Source organism: Aspergillus lentulus (assembly GCF_001445615.1).
Source record: "Aspergillus lentulus DNA, contig: Alt17, strain: IFM 54703, whole genome shotgun sequence".
NCBI classification, from domain to species: Eukaryota; Fungi; Ascomycota; class Eurotiomycetes; order Eurotiales; family Aspergillaceae; genus Aspergillus; species Aspergillus lentulus.
The window spans coordinates 869320-882785 of NW_028322112.1; the positions used below are offsets into that span (position 1 = coordinate 869320).

At 50.1% G+C, this 13466-nt stretch overlaps 4 protein-coding genes across 4 annotated transcripts; 3 read left to right on the forward strand and 1 right to left on the reverse strand.

The window, feature by feature from the left end:
• Window positions 1–2406: 2406 nt before the first annotated feature.
• ALT_9327 (uncharacterized protein) lies at window positions 2407–4733 on the reverse strand (the record flags this gene model as incomplete). Its single annotated transcript, XM_089600585.1, has 4 exons — window positions 2407–3111; window positions 3172–3658; window positions 3720–3786; window positions 3860–4733. The coding sequence occupies 4 exons, from the start codon at window positions 4731–4733 to the stop codon at window positions 2407–2409; spliced, it is 2133 nt and encodes a 710-aa protein (XP_089455082.1).
• A 1731-nt stretch (window positions 4734–6464) lies between these two features.
• nop12 (rRNA-processing protein NOP12) lies at window positions 6465–8134 on the forward strand (the record flags this gene model as incomplete). The annotated part of the gene is made up of 2 exons (XM_033561978.2): window positions 6465–6590; window positions 6647–8134. The coding sequence occupies 2 exons, from the start codon at window positions 6465–6467 to the stop codon at window positions 8132–8134; spliced, it is 1614 nt and encodes a 537-aa protein (XP_033417869.2).
• A 766-nt stretch (window positions 8135–8900) lies between these two features.
• Window positions 8901–9876, forward strand: ALT_9329 (uncharacterized protein; the record flags this gene model as incomplete). The annotated part of the gene is made up of 2 exons (XM_033561977.2): window positions 8901–9227; window positions 9334–9876. 2 exons carry the CDS (start codon window positions 8901–8903, stop codon window positions 9874–9876), a joined length of 870 nt encoding a protein of 289 aa, XP_033417868.2.
• A 1260-nt stretch (window positions 9877–11136) lies between these two features.
• Window positions 11137–12508, forward strand: ALT_9330 (uncharacterized protein; the record flags this gene model as incomplete). The annotated part of the gene is made up of 3 exons (XM_033561976.2): window positions 11137–11303; window positions 11398–11635; window positions 11732–12508. The coding sequence occupies 3 exons, from the start codon at window positions 11137–11139 to the stop codon at window positions 12506–12508; spliced, it is 1182 nt and encodes a 393-aa protein (XP_033417867.1).
• Between the last annotated feature and the right edge of the window lie 958 nt (window positions 12509–13466).

A 13466-nucleotide genomic window follows, 5' to 3' on the forward strand; every position in this document is an offset into this window, starting at 1 on the left:
CCCTTGCAAGCAAAATGCAACACCACATGGAACGTTTGATGCAGTCCCGCTTTGAAACCGTGGATGATGCATCCAAGAAGCGAGGGCTGCCATTTGAGCCGACCGATGGGCTTGATAATGCTAAACGTGCCAGACTCGATGCAGAAACGCCTCCATTGATCAAGATTCCTCCTCTTCCACCCGGCCCCATCAGTTACGCTCAGCTGTACACCTTAACAGAAGACTCAGGTCTTTCCTCCTTTGATGTGAAGCAATTACCACCCGATCTCCTAGTCAAGATCGCGGTCCCCGTGCTAGCCCGGGTCGATCCGTCTGCGTTGATGCAGGCTGTTGAAGTATGTTAAATGTTCGAGAGGTCTCCGGATGGACCAAGTGCTAACATTACTACTACAGGGTGTCCGAGCCAGATATCAGACTCTTACTCAACAACAGGCCGCGAAACATCAAGTGGCAGTCACCGAGGAGGAGGATGATGACTATGAACCTGAATACCAACCTATGGATGTTGCTGTAGCAGCTGCTGAGCAGGCAGGTGCCGTATCCGCCGAAATGGCAGAGTTGCAGCCAGATCTAGTCTCTCTTGGTCCATTCGTCTTGCCGCAACCACCGCCATTGACGGAAGAGGAGGCAGCGGAGATTGGTCGCAGCGCCGTGGGAAGAGTCTTCGAGATGCTCACATCATCTGCGATGGCCCCGAATCCTGCCAAAGGAAAAACCCAGCAGCATCTAGGCTTTTCTCGATTAGCGGGCAGCACGTTCGACCGTGATGCTTGGGTTACCTTACTTACCAGACTTGCTACGAGAGCGCCCGCGACTCTAGAAGTTGACGACAAGAAGCCCGAATCAGACCTACGAGCCAGGAAGACCCCAGCGATCTCGAATTTCATCCGCGAGTCATTATACCGGTACATACTCGAAGATTTTAGAGCGCGAGTCAACGTCGGGATCATGTGGTTGAACGAAGAATGGTACAATGACCGAATTCAGATGAAGTTCGCTGCTACTCAGCGGACCGAGGAAGACGAGGAGGCCTCTGTACCCCTACATTACGACCAATGGGTCCTGCGACTATTGGATGGCTTTTTGCCCTATCTGGATTCCCGGGATACCAAGATTTTTATCCGATTTCTCAGCGAAATACCGGAGGTCACTATTCCCATCACAAAGCGAGTCTCCAGTCTTGCGAAAGATCCTGAAAGAGTCAACTTATGTGTTCAATCATTATTGTACGCGTCCTTTACCTTTCTTGAATGACTGTTTACGACCACTAACCCGCTCACTAGGTATCTCGTGATGTTCCGACCTCCTGCTCGGGAAATGTGTCTCAACGCTTTGGAAGACGTCTACAATACATGTAAGTGGAACGCCCTGCTCGCTTCCTCGATATCGTCAATCTGATCATCTATCCCCCAGACGAGGAATCGAGACCGATCGCAGGAAAAATCCTGGCCAAGTGGCGACCGCACATCATAGAACAGCAGCAGCAACAGCAGCAGCAGCAACAAGAACGGTCACAGCAACAGGAGCAGATCTCCCTGGCCAACCGTTCAGCACCAGCGGATAGCACTGCACCACCCGCAGATGACGGGAGCGCGCCAGCGCCACCGGACTCTACCATTCAGCCGCAAGTATCTGCCAGCGAAGCTTGACGACGCTCGACTTGATCCCATGCATAAGAGGATCTTGAAATGACCATATGTGAACATTCCATCCATTTCATGGGCACGATACCTTCAAGGTCTGTCATAAGGTCTGTAGCTCGAAATAGCTGCCTTCACCAAGAAATGTGATCCGCCATGACTTTCCTGCCACGACCTCACCTGTACTTCTTGATAATCCAATCCTCATAGAGCCTGAGATGAAATCCATTGGTGCCCAGAATTTTGCCTAAATATTTACATATTTCCCCAGTAACTATGCATCTTGTAAAGCCTTCTTCTTTCCCTCATGCAAAGCAGTCCGTGACTCCATTAATGGGAACAAACTCGTCCCTTCCGTGCCGTTCGGCAGCCAACCGTGCACCCATGTAATGGAAAGACTGGTAGGGAATACACACCAAAAACCCATGCAATAAAGTAGCAAGACACCGTACCTGGATATTTGATAAGACATGACACAGTAAACTATGTATCGTGAGGCAAATTCTTTGAACACAGAAACCCCCAATGCAGCCGTTCGCCAATTATTCACACCGCTCAAAGAACGAAAGCAATAAGATGGACACCATGCGAGAGAGATGTTTGTAAGAGCAGCGAGATTCGTCCTCGTGTCCCCAAGAGTACATGCTAAGCCATTCATACATGGAAACTATTCTACAACACCTTGTTGAACCCTATACAAAACCCCGACGCCGGGAAAGTCATGAAGGTTAGATGAAGTTGGGCGCGCAAAGTATTCTGGTCGAACCTATCGAGCTGTCATCTGACTAGAGCCAGAGCCAGTCAGTATCCCAGACGATGGGTGCATGGAATTGACTTGTTTCGAAGAGAGAGGAGGCGAAGAATCGTGTTTTGAAACATTCGATTGGAAAAGCCCCAGACGGGCGGGTTGCGGTGAAAAGGCGGGATTTCGAGACGATGTGGTTTGGGAAGCACGATGATCGAGGGTAGCATACGCCGGGTGCGGTTTTCGCACATCGAGCGGGGAAGAGCTTAGTGATCGATATCCGGATTTGCGATCCGCATCATAGTCGGGAACACCAAAATGAGCAAGACCATGGTGCTGATGCTCCTGTTCTGCTCCATACGGCGTGTTATTCGCCGAGGAATTTGCAGCTGACAGATTCTCCGCTATCGTGGAGGCCGAGCCGTTGGGAGCATTAATATCGACCACTCGTTTCTGAGCGGCTGGAGTCGTGAATGACGAGGCATGTGGGTTCTCAAAAACTCGATTCTGCGGCCCCGGCGGGATTTGATGCTGTTGTTGTTGTTGTTGTTGGTGGTGGTGATGGTGGTGATGGTGAATGGGGTGCTGCGGATTGGCCCAAGGAGTCTGCTCAAGGAAGGCCTCCTCCGCAGCTGTACGAAAGGCATTTGAGGACATGGCTGGCATGGCTCCACGTGGTAGGTTCGTCGAAGGGTGTGAAGTAGGTGCCCTGGTCTCGAAGGAAATCTGTCCAGACATATGAGTTAGCTCGAGGTAAGCTAAGCAGGTTCCTAAAATTAATCTTACCCCCATCTTCTCCAAATCTTCTTCGAGTTCAGACGGTCGCGCAGGTGCCAATGAAGGTGCCGCTGGGAATCCCACGTATTTGGCGACGCCAGCCATGATGGACACTTCTTGGTTGTAAGCTGTTTGGTGGGCGATTTGCTGTGAACGCCGGGTGGGAAAAGGTATGTAGTGCTGCGCACTGAGATCTTCTGTCTTGAACCGATCGTGCTGAATAGCGTAAAATTGCTTGCTGACAGCACTTGAGTGTTTCTCCCGAATGTCCCGAACTCGCTGGAAGTACGTGCTATGGGTCTGAGCACGCTCTGCCAAGCTCTTGTTCATGAGAGCTTGGATTCGGTACTGGAACAAGGTGTGTTCGTATTTTATCTTTGCATCACGGTGTCGTTTAACACACTCAAGCTGACGCAGGTATTCAGGGTGAGTCGGGTTGGGGCCAGTAAGCATTTCCAATTCTCGATTCAATTTGGATATCCTTTCGTCATATATCCTAAAGGGGCATCATCAGCAATTAGAAGGATGTAAGCTACTCTGTTGATAATTCGACTCACTTATCACGCAGGGCTGCGAATTCCTTTTCAAGGATCGTTAAAGATTCCATTGCGGACATCCTCTTAGCTGCTTCAGAAGCTATTAGTAAGTCGAACAAGAGATGGTAGTATGATCGAAAACTCCACAATGGGCGACTTACATTCTTCCTCGAGCTTGGCGGCTGCTTCCCCATCGTCGGCGTCCTCTCCACGTTCAATATTCTCGTCATCGCCATCGTCCGCAGGACCCTCCGCGCCCGTCTCGAGGGCACCACTATCCAGGTCATCATCAGCCGTATCGCGTATTTTTCGTCCTTTTCGCTTTCCCTTCTTGCCTTTTCTGTTTTTCGCGGGCGCCGTGGGTAGGTCAGACTCGGGAAGGTCATCGGCCGGGGTATCTTCCTCGTTCGCTTTAATCACTTCTTCAATGGGCTCCGGAGACAGCGCACTGTCATCTGCCGGAGGGTCGCTCAATTCACTCTTCACCGACCCGCGGCGCTTCTGAGGCGGTTCGTCTTCGTCACCCGTGTCGCCTTCCAGATCCGCGCCAGATTCGGGTCGTTTGCGCTTCTTTCCCGTACCTTCGGATAATGTAGAGTCTTCCAAACCAAGTATGTCTTCGGCTGATTCAAGGATTCCGTTGGGCTTGGAGCGAGGCTTGCTTGGTGAATCCTCAATTTGGTTGTCCCCGTCCTCGGCGTCATCGTACGTCGTCGATTGGGCCAATTTGCTGGGGCTAGGGCCATAACTGCTCACGACAATGTTGGTTCTGCGAAAATGATTCGGGGAATCTTCGATGCGCTCCGTCTCAGCTTCAGAGTCATTCTCTGGTGCTAACTTCTCAGGCTTGGGCGACTCTTCGTAGTCCGAGGGTTCATTATCCAAGACATCGTCGATGTCGCTCAGACTACTTGAACGTCCATCGTCCATGAGCGAATCATCCAGTAGAAGATCTTGGTCGCCATTGGTGATTGTGGCATCAGGCCCTGTTGGCGGACCAACAGGAGCTGAGTCTCGACTTGCGGCCACCTCCATAGGCAATGGCGCGGCACGAGCACAACAACCTAGGAGAAGAAAGTATGGAGATCGGCTGAATGGGCGTCTCTGAACGGTCTGGGGAGTCGAATACTAAGGTTGGCTAGCGGGAATGTGGTCTCGGGCAGTCAGTGGGAAGTGAGTGGTTTGGAAACTGGAAAACTGAGTACAAAGGTCAGCTAGAATCTCAAAATTAATGAATCGACACATAAATGCACATAATAAGAACGGAGATCCGTCATTGAAAACAGTTTGTTTGGGCTGTTCCTTGTCTGCAGATGAAGGCGGTGCGGAGATTTGATCGTTCTGCTAACCGGGACACACCCCGAGATCACCAGCAGTCTCTGGCAACTGCGCCGTCTGAACAGAGCAAGAGGGAAATGTTCCCGAAGCAGTAGCCTCATTGAAATGAGTAGAACCTATCGTCTCATATGCCCTAAGCCACAAAAGAACGTACCAATCAACAATGCGCCAACTGTGAAAGTAGCACTGAGCACAGCTGCCCGCGACCGAGCAGCGATTCACTTAGCCACTGCGTTCACTGGGGGCGAGCCACAGGAACACAGAACCAAAATAAATCAGACTGGCGGGCGTCTGTATAGTCCAACAGAAGCGAATATCACCTCAGGCCTACGCAACAGGCACTGTGCGTGGGAAGATGGAGAACGAGGAGAAGAAGGAGGAGAGGGTGGAGGAGGTGGACTTCAAGAAGCGGGCGATACGACACTGCAGCGCGAGAGAAAAGGCGGCATGGACGAGCGGAAATTGGTTCGAAATCGCGGTCGAAGGATATCAAGAGGGTAAATGGAGGACTCAATGAGCTGAAAATGATTGATCAGACAGAGATACAAATTCACTGGTGCTCCAGAACCCACAGATTTGCTTGGGAGCGGACAGTAGTGAGAAAGGTGAAGGAGGGAGCCCCAAGAGCGACAGCAATAATCTACCTCTTTTGCTCTGCTGAGACTCGTCGCGGTATTCCGAGCGTAATGGTATTCTGCCGTATTTTATGCCGACACTGACCACACTCCAGAGAGGTGGTGTGGAGGCTGTGGTTACTGACCGCCCTGGTATCGACGATTACACATCATGTGACATATTCTTAGTTTGCATCTCAGCTTGAGTGATTTCATCTGATAAGGCATCTCTTCTTAGAAAACGCATTTTCAGAACATCCGGAAATAAATCGCTCTTAGCAATGTATACTCCTGTCTAATACTCCGGCTATTGATCAGTTGCAATGTACTTGGTAGCAGCTTGCCATGAAGAGATCTCGGTGCCGGTGATATCATTGCCGCTAATTGCGGATAATATCAATCCGTGCCCCGTCTGTTGATCGCATCGCGGTACTTCTTCATGACAACCATGATGCTGGATCCAAGAAGTTCTTGCCATCTTCTTTCATGACATGATCACTATCTACTGATACGAGTGCGTAGAAATCTTTCATGGGAATAATAGAACAGATAGTCAAGCTGTATGACGTCTCCGTAACTGTAGACGCTGCGACTCTCTTTCGGCTTTGCTGATACGATAAAGCACGTGATCTTATCCAGCTCCCGTCGCCGAAATATTTTTTCGAGGCAGAAAAATTTAGGAAACGCAAGGAAGAAAGCAAGATAAAGCATAATTTCTTTGATAGCGTGAAATTTAACCACCCGGTTTTGATCTTCCTCATCGCCTGACGACATTTTTATAAGGGCGACAGAGGTCTCCCCATTCTGACTGAACATGGGCAAGAAAAGTAAGGCTCAGTCGAACAATGTCTCGCAACCAGGCAAGACAGACATTACTCTGCCTTTTTTGGCCGGAAAGGCCGCCATTGACCCAACAGTGGCTTCACTGTTCGAAAAAAGTGTACGTACTTACCCATGACTAGTATAAGGGTTTTCTAACGCTCTCAAATCGTTCAGGCCGGTCCAGTGAAAGCTCCGTCTGTGCAGCCCATTGTCGCACAGAGAAAGGACAACGAGCCAGAAGATGATGTAGAAAAGGAAGAAGACGATGAAGAAATTTCTGAGCTTGAGGAAAACCCGGACAGCGAAGATGAAGATATGCAGGACGTCTCGGAACCAGCCAGTGACGCTGAGAGTACGCCGGCCGTGGATAACCAGGCCACTTCGAGCAAGAAACGGAAAAGGGCCCCTGCGGAAGATCTCGAAGAGACTTATATGCGGCGTATAGCGAAGGAGGAACAGAAGGAACAAGAAAAGCGTCGCGCCGAGAAGGCAAAGAGGCAGAAAGTTGAGGAGGAAGGAAAGGATTCTGATTCTGTGTCGGACAAGTCTAAAGACGAGGATGAGGAAAGTTCGGAGGAAGAGGACGAAATTACAGCCCCCAAGCACGAGACTCAGAGCGGTGATCCGGAGTCCCAGGAACTCGAGAAGAGTAACCGTACCGTGTTCCTCGGCAATGTCTCGAGCCAGGCCATCAGGTCCAAATCGGCGAAGAAGACCCTATTGAAGCATCTGGGATCCTTTCTTTCCACTCTTCCGGAATCTACAGGGCCTCACAAAGTCGAGTCGATTCGGTTTCGCTCCGTGGCCTTCGCTAGCGGCGGAAAAGTCCCCAAGCGAGCTGCCTTTGCTAGACGCGAGATACTGGATGACACTACACCAAGCACCAACGCATATGCTGTCTACAGTACGGTGCAGGCAGCGCGGAAAGCACCTGCGGCCTTGAACGGCACCGTTGTTCTTGATCGACACCTCCGTGTTGACAGCGTTGCGCATCCCTCCCAGATCGACCACAAACGGTGTGTCTTTGTTGGCAACCTTGACTTTGTGGACAACGAGACCGACCCGGAAGAAGACGAGAAGAAGAAAAAGAAGAAGTCGGGGCCCGCGGACGTTGAGGAAGGTTTATGGCGCACATTCAATGCTCACACCAAGGGATCTAAAGAACGGACCTCGACCAAAGGCAATGTCGAGTCTGTCCGGGTGGTCCGTGACCGGACTACCCGCGTGGGCAAAGGCTTTGCTTATGTACAGTTTTATGATCAGGTCTGTGTGGAGGAGGCACTTTTGCTGGACGGGAAGAAGTTTCCTCCCATGCTGCCGCGGAAACTCCGGGTGACACGGGCCAAGAAGCTCCCCAAGAAGCGTGATGGCCCAGAAACTGGGTCTCACGGCAAAGCTCTCGACGAGGGCTTCTCGACGCTTCAAGGTCGTGCAGGTAAGCTCTTTGGTAGAGCCGGCGCGTCTAGGATGAAGGCCGAAGGGAGAAAGTCTATATCCGGGAACTCGGTGGTGTTTGAAGGTAATCGTGCAACAGAGGGATCATCGCGCATCAAAATTAAGACCAAGAGTCGTGGCTCCAAAGGCAAGCCGAAGAACCGGAGCGCCAAGCGAGCTGCAGCGTACCAGGCTGCTGGAGGCAGGAAAGGAAAGATGGCAAAATAGGTTTCTTTATATGTATCATTTTCTTCCATCTGCCCAGTGGGCCGTTCTTGGCACTGCTTACAACGAAGCGTAACTATGTCCTCGCTAAGGTTATTTTCATGATTCTGAAATGTCATTATTTCTAAGTCATCACAGCGCTGCTTTTCAGTCAATATAGATGTTAGAGGGCCGCCCAATAGAAGTACACGGATGATGTGGTAAAAGAACCCATTGACAACATTGACGTCATCAGATATACTAGTTATCTATTTCTTATCAGCCGAACACAGAGAGGTATATCCCTTCCAGATTGTCGAGTTACCTTTGAATGCATCTTAATATTCTTGAACATCGTCGCATTATTATAGTCCTAGCCTGGGGCCGTCATTTGTGCATCTAAGCCACTGGCCAGACATATCTGATACTGATAAGCGTCAGAGATCTGAGTTACCCACAGTCCCCTGAACTCCCCGCCCTGACGTGGGGAAACGGCAAATATTCTGACTTCGCCTTTGGGGCACAATAAAGGCAAAACTGCCATGGGGAGTCATCTATGAGACCTGTCTATCTTTATCCAAATCTATAATCACCAGCTTTTCAACCAGCGTTGACCTTAATCGTTGCGCAGTGTCATTCGACTGGGCACAGGACAACTCCTTTATTATTGATGCCTGGGTTGGCCCGAACACTTCCTCCAAAACATATTGAATTATTGTCTACGTAGCCGTCTTTTCAGATTCTCTAAAGATACCCTCGCATTTTACAACATTGGTTTCAGTTTCATATGATGTTCCCGTCCATTATGCGCCGCTTCCGTTCCCCTCGTCAACCGCCGTTTAATGACTCGGACGATACAAACCCTTCTTCGAGCGAGCCAGCGCAAGACACAGATTCGGATATTTTCTATCCCGGTGTATTTGATGTGCTCAAGGTTCGGCATATTTTGAGATGGAAGGTCATCTCGGAAGGGTTGCCAATGGAGATTGTGGACATGATTATGGAGGCTGCCGAATACTGGCCCTCAATCGAGGCTAGGATGGACACAAGGACTATTATCAGACAGGATCATGACCGAGAGCTGCTACGAACGGCACCGTTGTGTTATGATGAGGCGGTATGTTGCAGACCTTGCCTTGACTGCGGCTGGCGATCATCAAGCCTTCAATTCCTCCATTTCTTCTATCTATAATGGACACTGATATCTTATGACCTATCGATAGACACTGGGAAGCGCATCCCCAAATGTACTTCCTCATCAGACCGTACATCCCTGTCGCAAGATTGTTTTCACAATCTTGTCTCATGACCAGGGCTGGGGTGGTGGTCCTAGAGGTGAAAGCCCCTACGACGGGTCATATACCTGGTTCGATGTCGAGATCATACATGCAAACCCCCAAGATGGTAACCAAACAGAATCGCAGGTGTACCCCCAGCCCACTGGCCAAGGGGAGCGTCAGGAACCGATCGGCCCCCAGCACTCACATTTCTTGCCAGGTCCTGGCAAACTTCAGATGAATAAGACCGCAGTATCACAGACACAAGAAAATACAATCACTTGGCACTACCTTGACAACATCCAAGCCGAATCTGCTGACGCCGAAGAGATTGAGCGTTCGCAAGGTCGTGGTCGGGCGACGCTGGATGGGAGTGTAGTCCGGACCTTGAGCGTGGGAGACTCCATTGCTGTCTGGGGACGAGCACGATTTCCCGGATGGTCAAACCATGTCGAATTTATATCTGTCCGGGTATTCTGGGCCGTGTAATCATGAGATGGCGAATGTACATTCTTCCAGCTTTCGGGGTTCAAATCGAGACCTTGTCACGAGCTTTCCATGCCTTACAATAGTCGTAGCCCGAGCAGCTTCCAAAGAGACAACACGGCAATGCAACAGCACATGTTATATTGAGTATAGGTGAAATGATATAAAAAAAGGAGATACTTGATCAAACCCTAAGGTAGCTAGCTGGTGCACAGAAGTGACCCCCAACCCTTGCTCAATATATACACCCTTTAATGTCAAATCCGCATCTTCTGCAGACGCCTGAGATAGCAGCAACCTTCCCAATCAGGCAAACAGTAATAACCTCATTCTAGTCGAAATCACGCAATCGCGCCAAGACTGTCCGTGCATGGTTCTCGCGTGCTGGAATATAAGGACTCTGGATCCTCCTTCACTACCAGCGCCCTTGGGAGCTGTTCCTTTCCCATCATGAATGAAATTAATGTCCGTCTAACCTGCGACGGTCATATTTCGTGACAGTCATGAACTGCATGGGATCCCTCGTTGTCCCCTTGATGAAGGGCGACACCGAGCACTTCCCCTCGTGATATTCTCTCTTGCCCGATCCGACGGAAAGCGTCTCGGTCGGCGATTCACTCACAAACTCCAAGTGGGGCCTGGTGCATCAGTTGCGCAACCATCATAGTTTCAACCACTCAGCAGTCAGTTTCAGTCGCCGATTGCTCATCTATGCCCGGGCTTTCGACATCTTGAGTCTACGAGACAGGGAGTTGGGAATGGAGTATCCTAGTACCTTTAGGATTGTTATCACCGCATGATCCGTGGCTTTCCTTGCTCTCTATGGACGGTTGATTACGTCCGCACTATGTGTTCTATCGTCCGAGACGCCTGATTCGCGCTTTCAAGCCGTTTTTGTTACGCATCCCCATATCAATGGACTGGACAAGCGGTAAACAGTGAATCCTGCCAAGCGTGTGCGATGCGGTTTTACTGTTCGCTGTTGTCATCCTGCGTCCCTTTGCTCGCCGTTTCCCGATGTATATGATCGTCGGGCTCCCCTTCTTTCCTGAGGGGAAGGTGTCACGACGCTTGATAGCTGTTTTCACCGAGAAAAACGCCGGGCTCTGATTCTAACCATCTGGCAGAATCCCTACTACTTCGCACCCTCCCTATGATTCTTCAGTACCTCCCTCGAAATATCTTCATGTGGTAATTCCAGAGTTGTCCTATAAAAATTCATTTACGCAGCTCTCTGCATCTGTATCTCCAAATCGTTCAACAATGATGAATCCGCCTCAGAAATGTGCTGCTGTTGTCGTGGGAGCCGGTCCTGCCGGTCTGGCCGTGGTTGGAAATCTCCTGGAGAGGCAACTTGGTGGGAAAATTGCCTGGGTTGATCCGTACTTTCAAGCCGGACGTGTGGGCAGGAAATACCGGGAGGTTCCTAGGTGAGCACGACTATTGCCGGCTCTTTACGCGCTTGGCAGACCGAGCAAGCTTCGGGGGAGGAACTCTATGGCTGACTGTTCGGGTTCTGTCCAGCAACACCAAAGTCTCCTTCTTCCAAGCGTATGCCACAGGTGTCCAGCCATTCCGTGCAGTCATCAGTAGTACACGCATGCCCAATGCTTTCACGACGGTAGCGAAACTTGACCAAGATCAAACATGTCTGTTGCAGCATGGTGCAGACATGGTTCAGGCCTTAACAGAGGGCATTGTGAAATTGGATCGGGTTATACAATGCAAGGGTTACGTCGTTGCTGCCAATCTGGCGGAAAAGGTTAGTTTGAGATCCCGCATTTGGAGTCCCAAAGGAGGGCAACATGAGAGAGAAATTGGATAGATTGCTAATACTTTTCATTTCCCGGTTCCATAGACTTCTTCCTGGACAGTACGGATCAAAAGTCAAGGATCGTCCGACGAGTTTGAAGTTGAGACACCTAAACTCATCCTGTGTACGGGGTCATCACCGACAACTGCTCCGATCCCTGTTCCTGGGCACAACATTGAGAGGCTGGACCTTGACATTGTTTTGAAGCCCAGTGAACTCGCCTCGTACCTTCCACGAGACACGCCCTTGACCATCGCCGTTGTAGGGGCTTCTCATAGTGCCATTCTGGCTCTGCTCAACCTGGTAGATTTGGCCCGCAGTTCTCATCCCCAGCTCCGCATCAAGTGGTTTACCCGGCATCCTCTTCGGTATGCCGAGTACATGGACGGCTGGATCCTCCGAGATAACACCGGTCTTAAGGGTCTTGCTGCGGATTTTGCTCGCCAGCAGCTCGAAGATGAAGTTTTACCCACGTCCAAGGCAGGTCGTTTCATCACCAAGGTCGACTGCAGCAGTGGTAAAGAGATGGCACAGTTTAAGTTGCAGTTACCCTTCTGCACTCACATCGTTCAGGCCATTGGCTTCACTCGGGATCCCCTGCCAGAGCTCTCTGTGAATGGTTCGCCATTGGAGCCGGACTTTGATCATGAAACCGGCGGATTCTACGATCAACGTGGACGACTCGTTAAGGGCTTATATGGTGCTGGTATAGCCTTTCCAGAGCGAACAGTTGATCCTCACGGCAATGTCGAGTATGCCGTGGGGTTCTTCAAGTTCATGAAGTTCATCAAGCGAGTCTGTCCCCAATGGGTTGCCGCGTAGAACTGCCTTTTCTTTTTCTCTTCGGTCTGCATGACAGATGATGCTATGCTCCTTTCGGGCCCGCTTTTTCCAGTCATTTTATGTTCCCGTCTCAGATAGTTAAGAGATCACCTTGGGAGCTGTGCTCCTATAGTGTTGTGAGTGGCATTATTAGCATCTTTAATGTTAATCGGAAGTGATAGACAATAAGCTCAGAAGCCCCTATTCGCTCGATGAGTAAGTACAAAGCATGGCATGTCGCACGACACAAGGGTTCTGTCATCTTCACGTGCTGTTCGCAGCAGCCTGCAGCCTCGTAGGATGTATGTAGGTAACGTGCAAGCTACTAAGGTAGGTATCCAGTCACAATGCACGACAAGAAATTGCAGGCACAGATCTATTTCCCTCTAGCTCAGGCCAATCCATCCAGGCTTCTCGCATCATCAAACCGCCAGTCCTCAGTCATCGATGTCTGGGAGAAGCGTTCTGATATCGGTACCTTACTTTCAGTACAAACGGTACGGTAATATACAATTCAAGTAAAATACAATCATGTCAATACGAAAACCTCTGGAGATTGGAAGCAGCACCTAGGTTAGTCGCGCAAGCGCAAGTCTCACATGCTTATGCAGGCATGTACATCTATAGTAGCTACGTGGTTCCGTACTAATGCAGAATGACTGACACAGACGCTCACCAATACTCAAAATCCGCCAGCCTACCGACTAATCATGGCTTGAGCAAATATCGATGTTTTAAGCCCGTATAGCCCGTTGGCGTATGGAGTAGTGGGTAGGTAATGGCTGACAGAAGGTCAGCTCATCCCATAGGTAGGTAGCTTTGACTTGGATCCTAAGGTAGTTAGGGATCAGCTTCGCCAGAAACCAGAAGGGAATTCTCATAATTTAAGCCGGAGGCTGTAAATGCAATGCAATTGCCGAGTCATATTACTATGTCCACTCTGCTAGCGGTCCTTTCG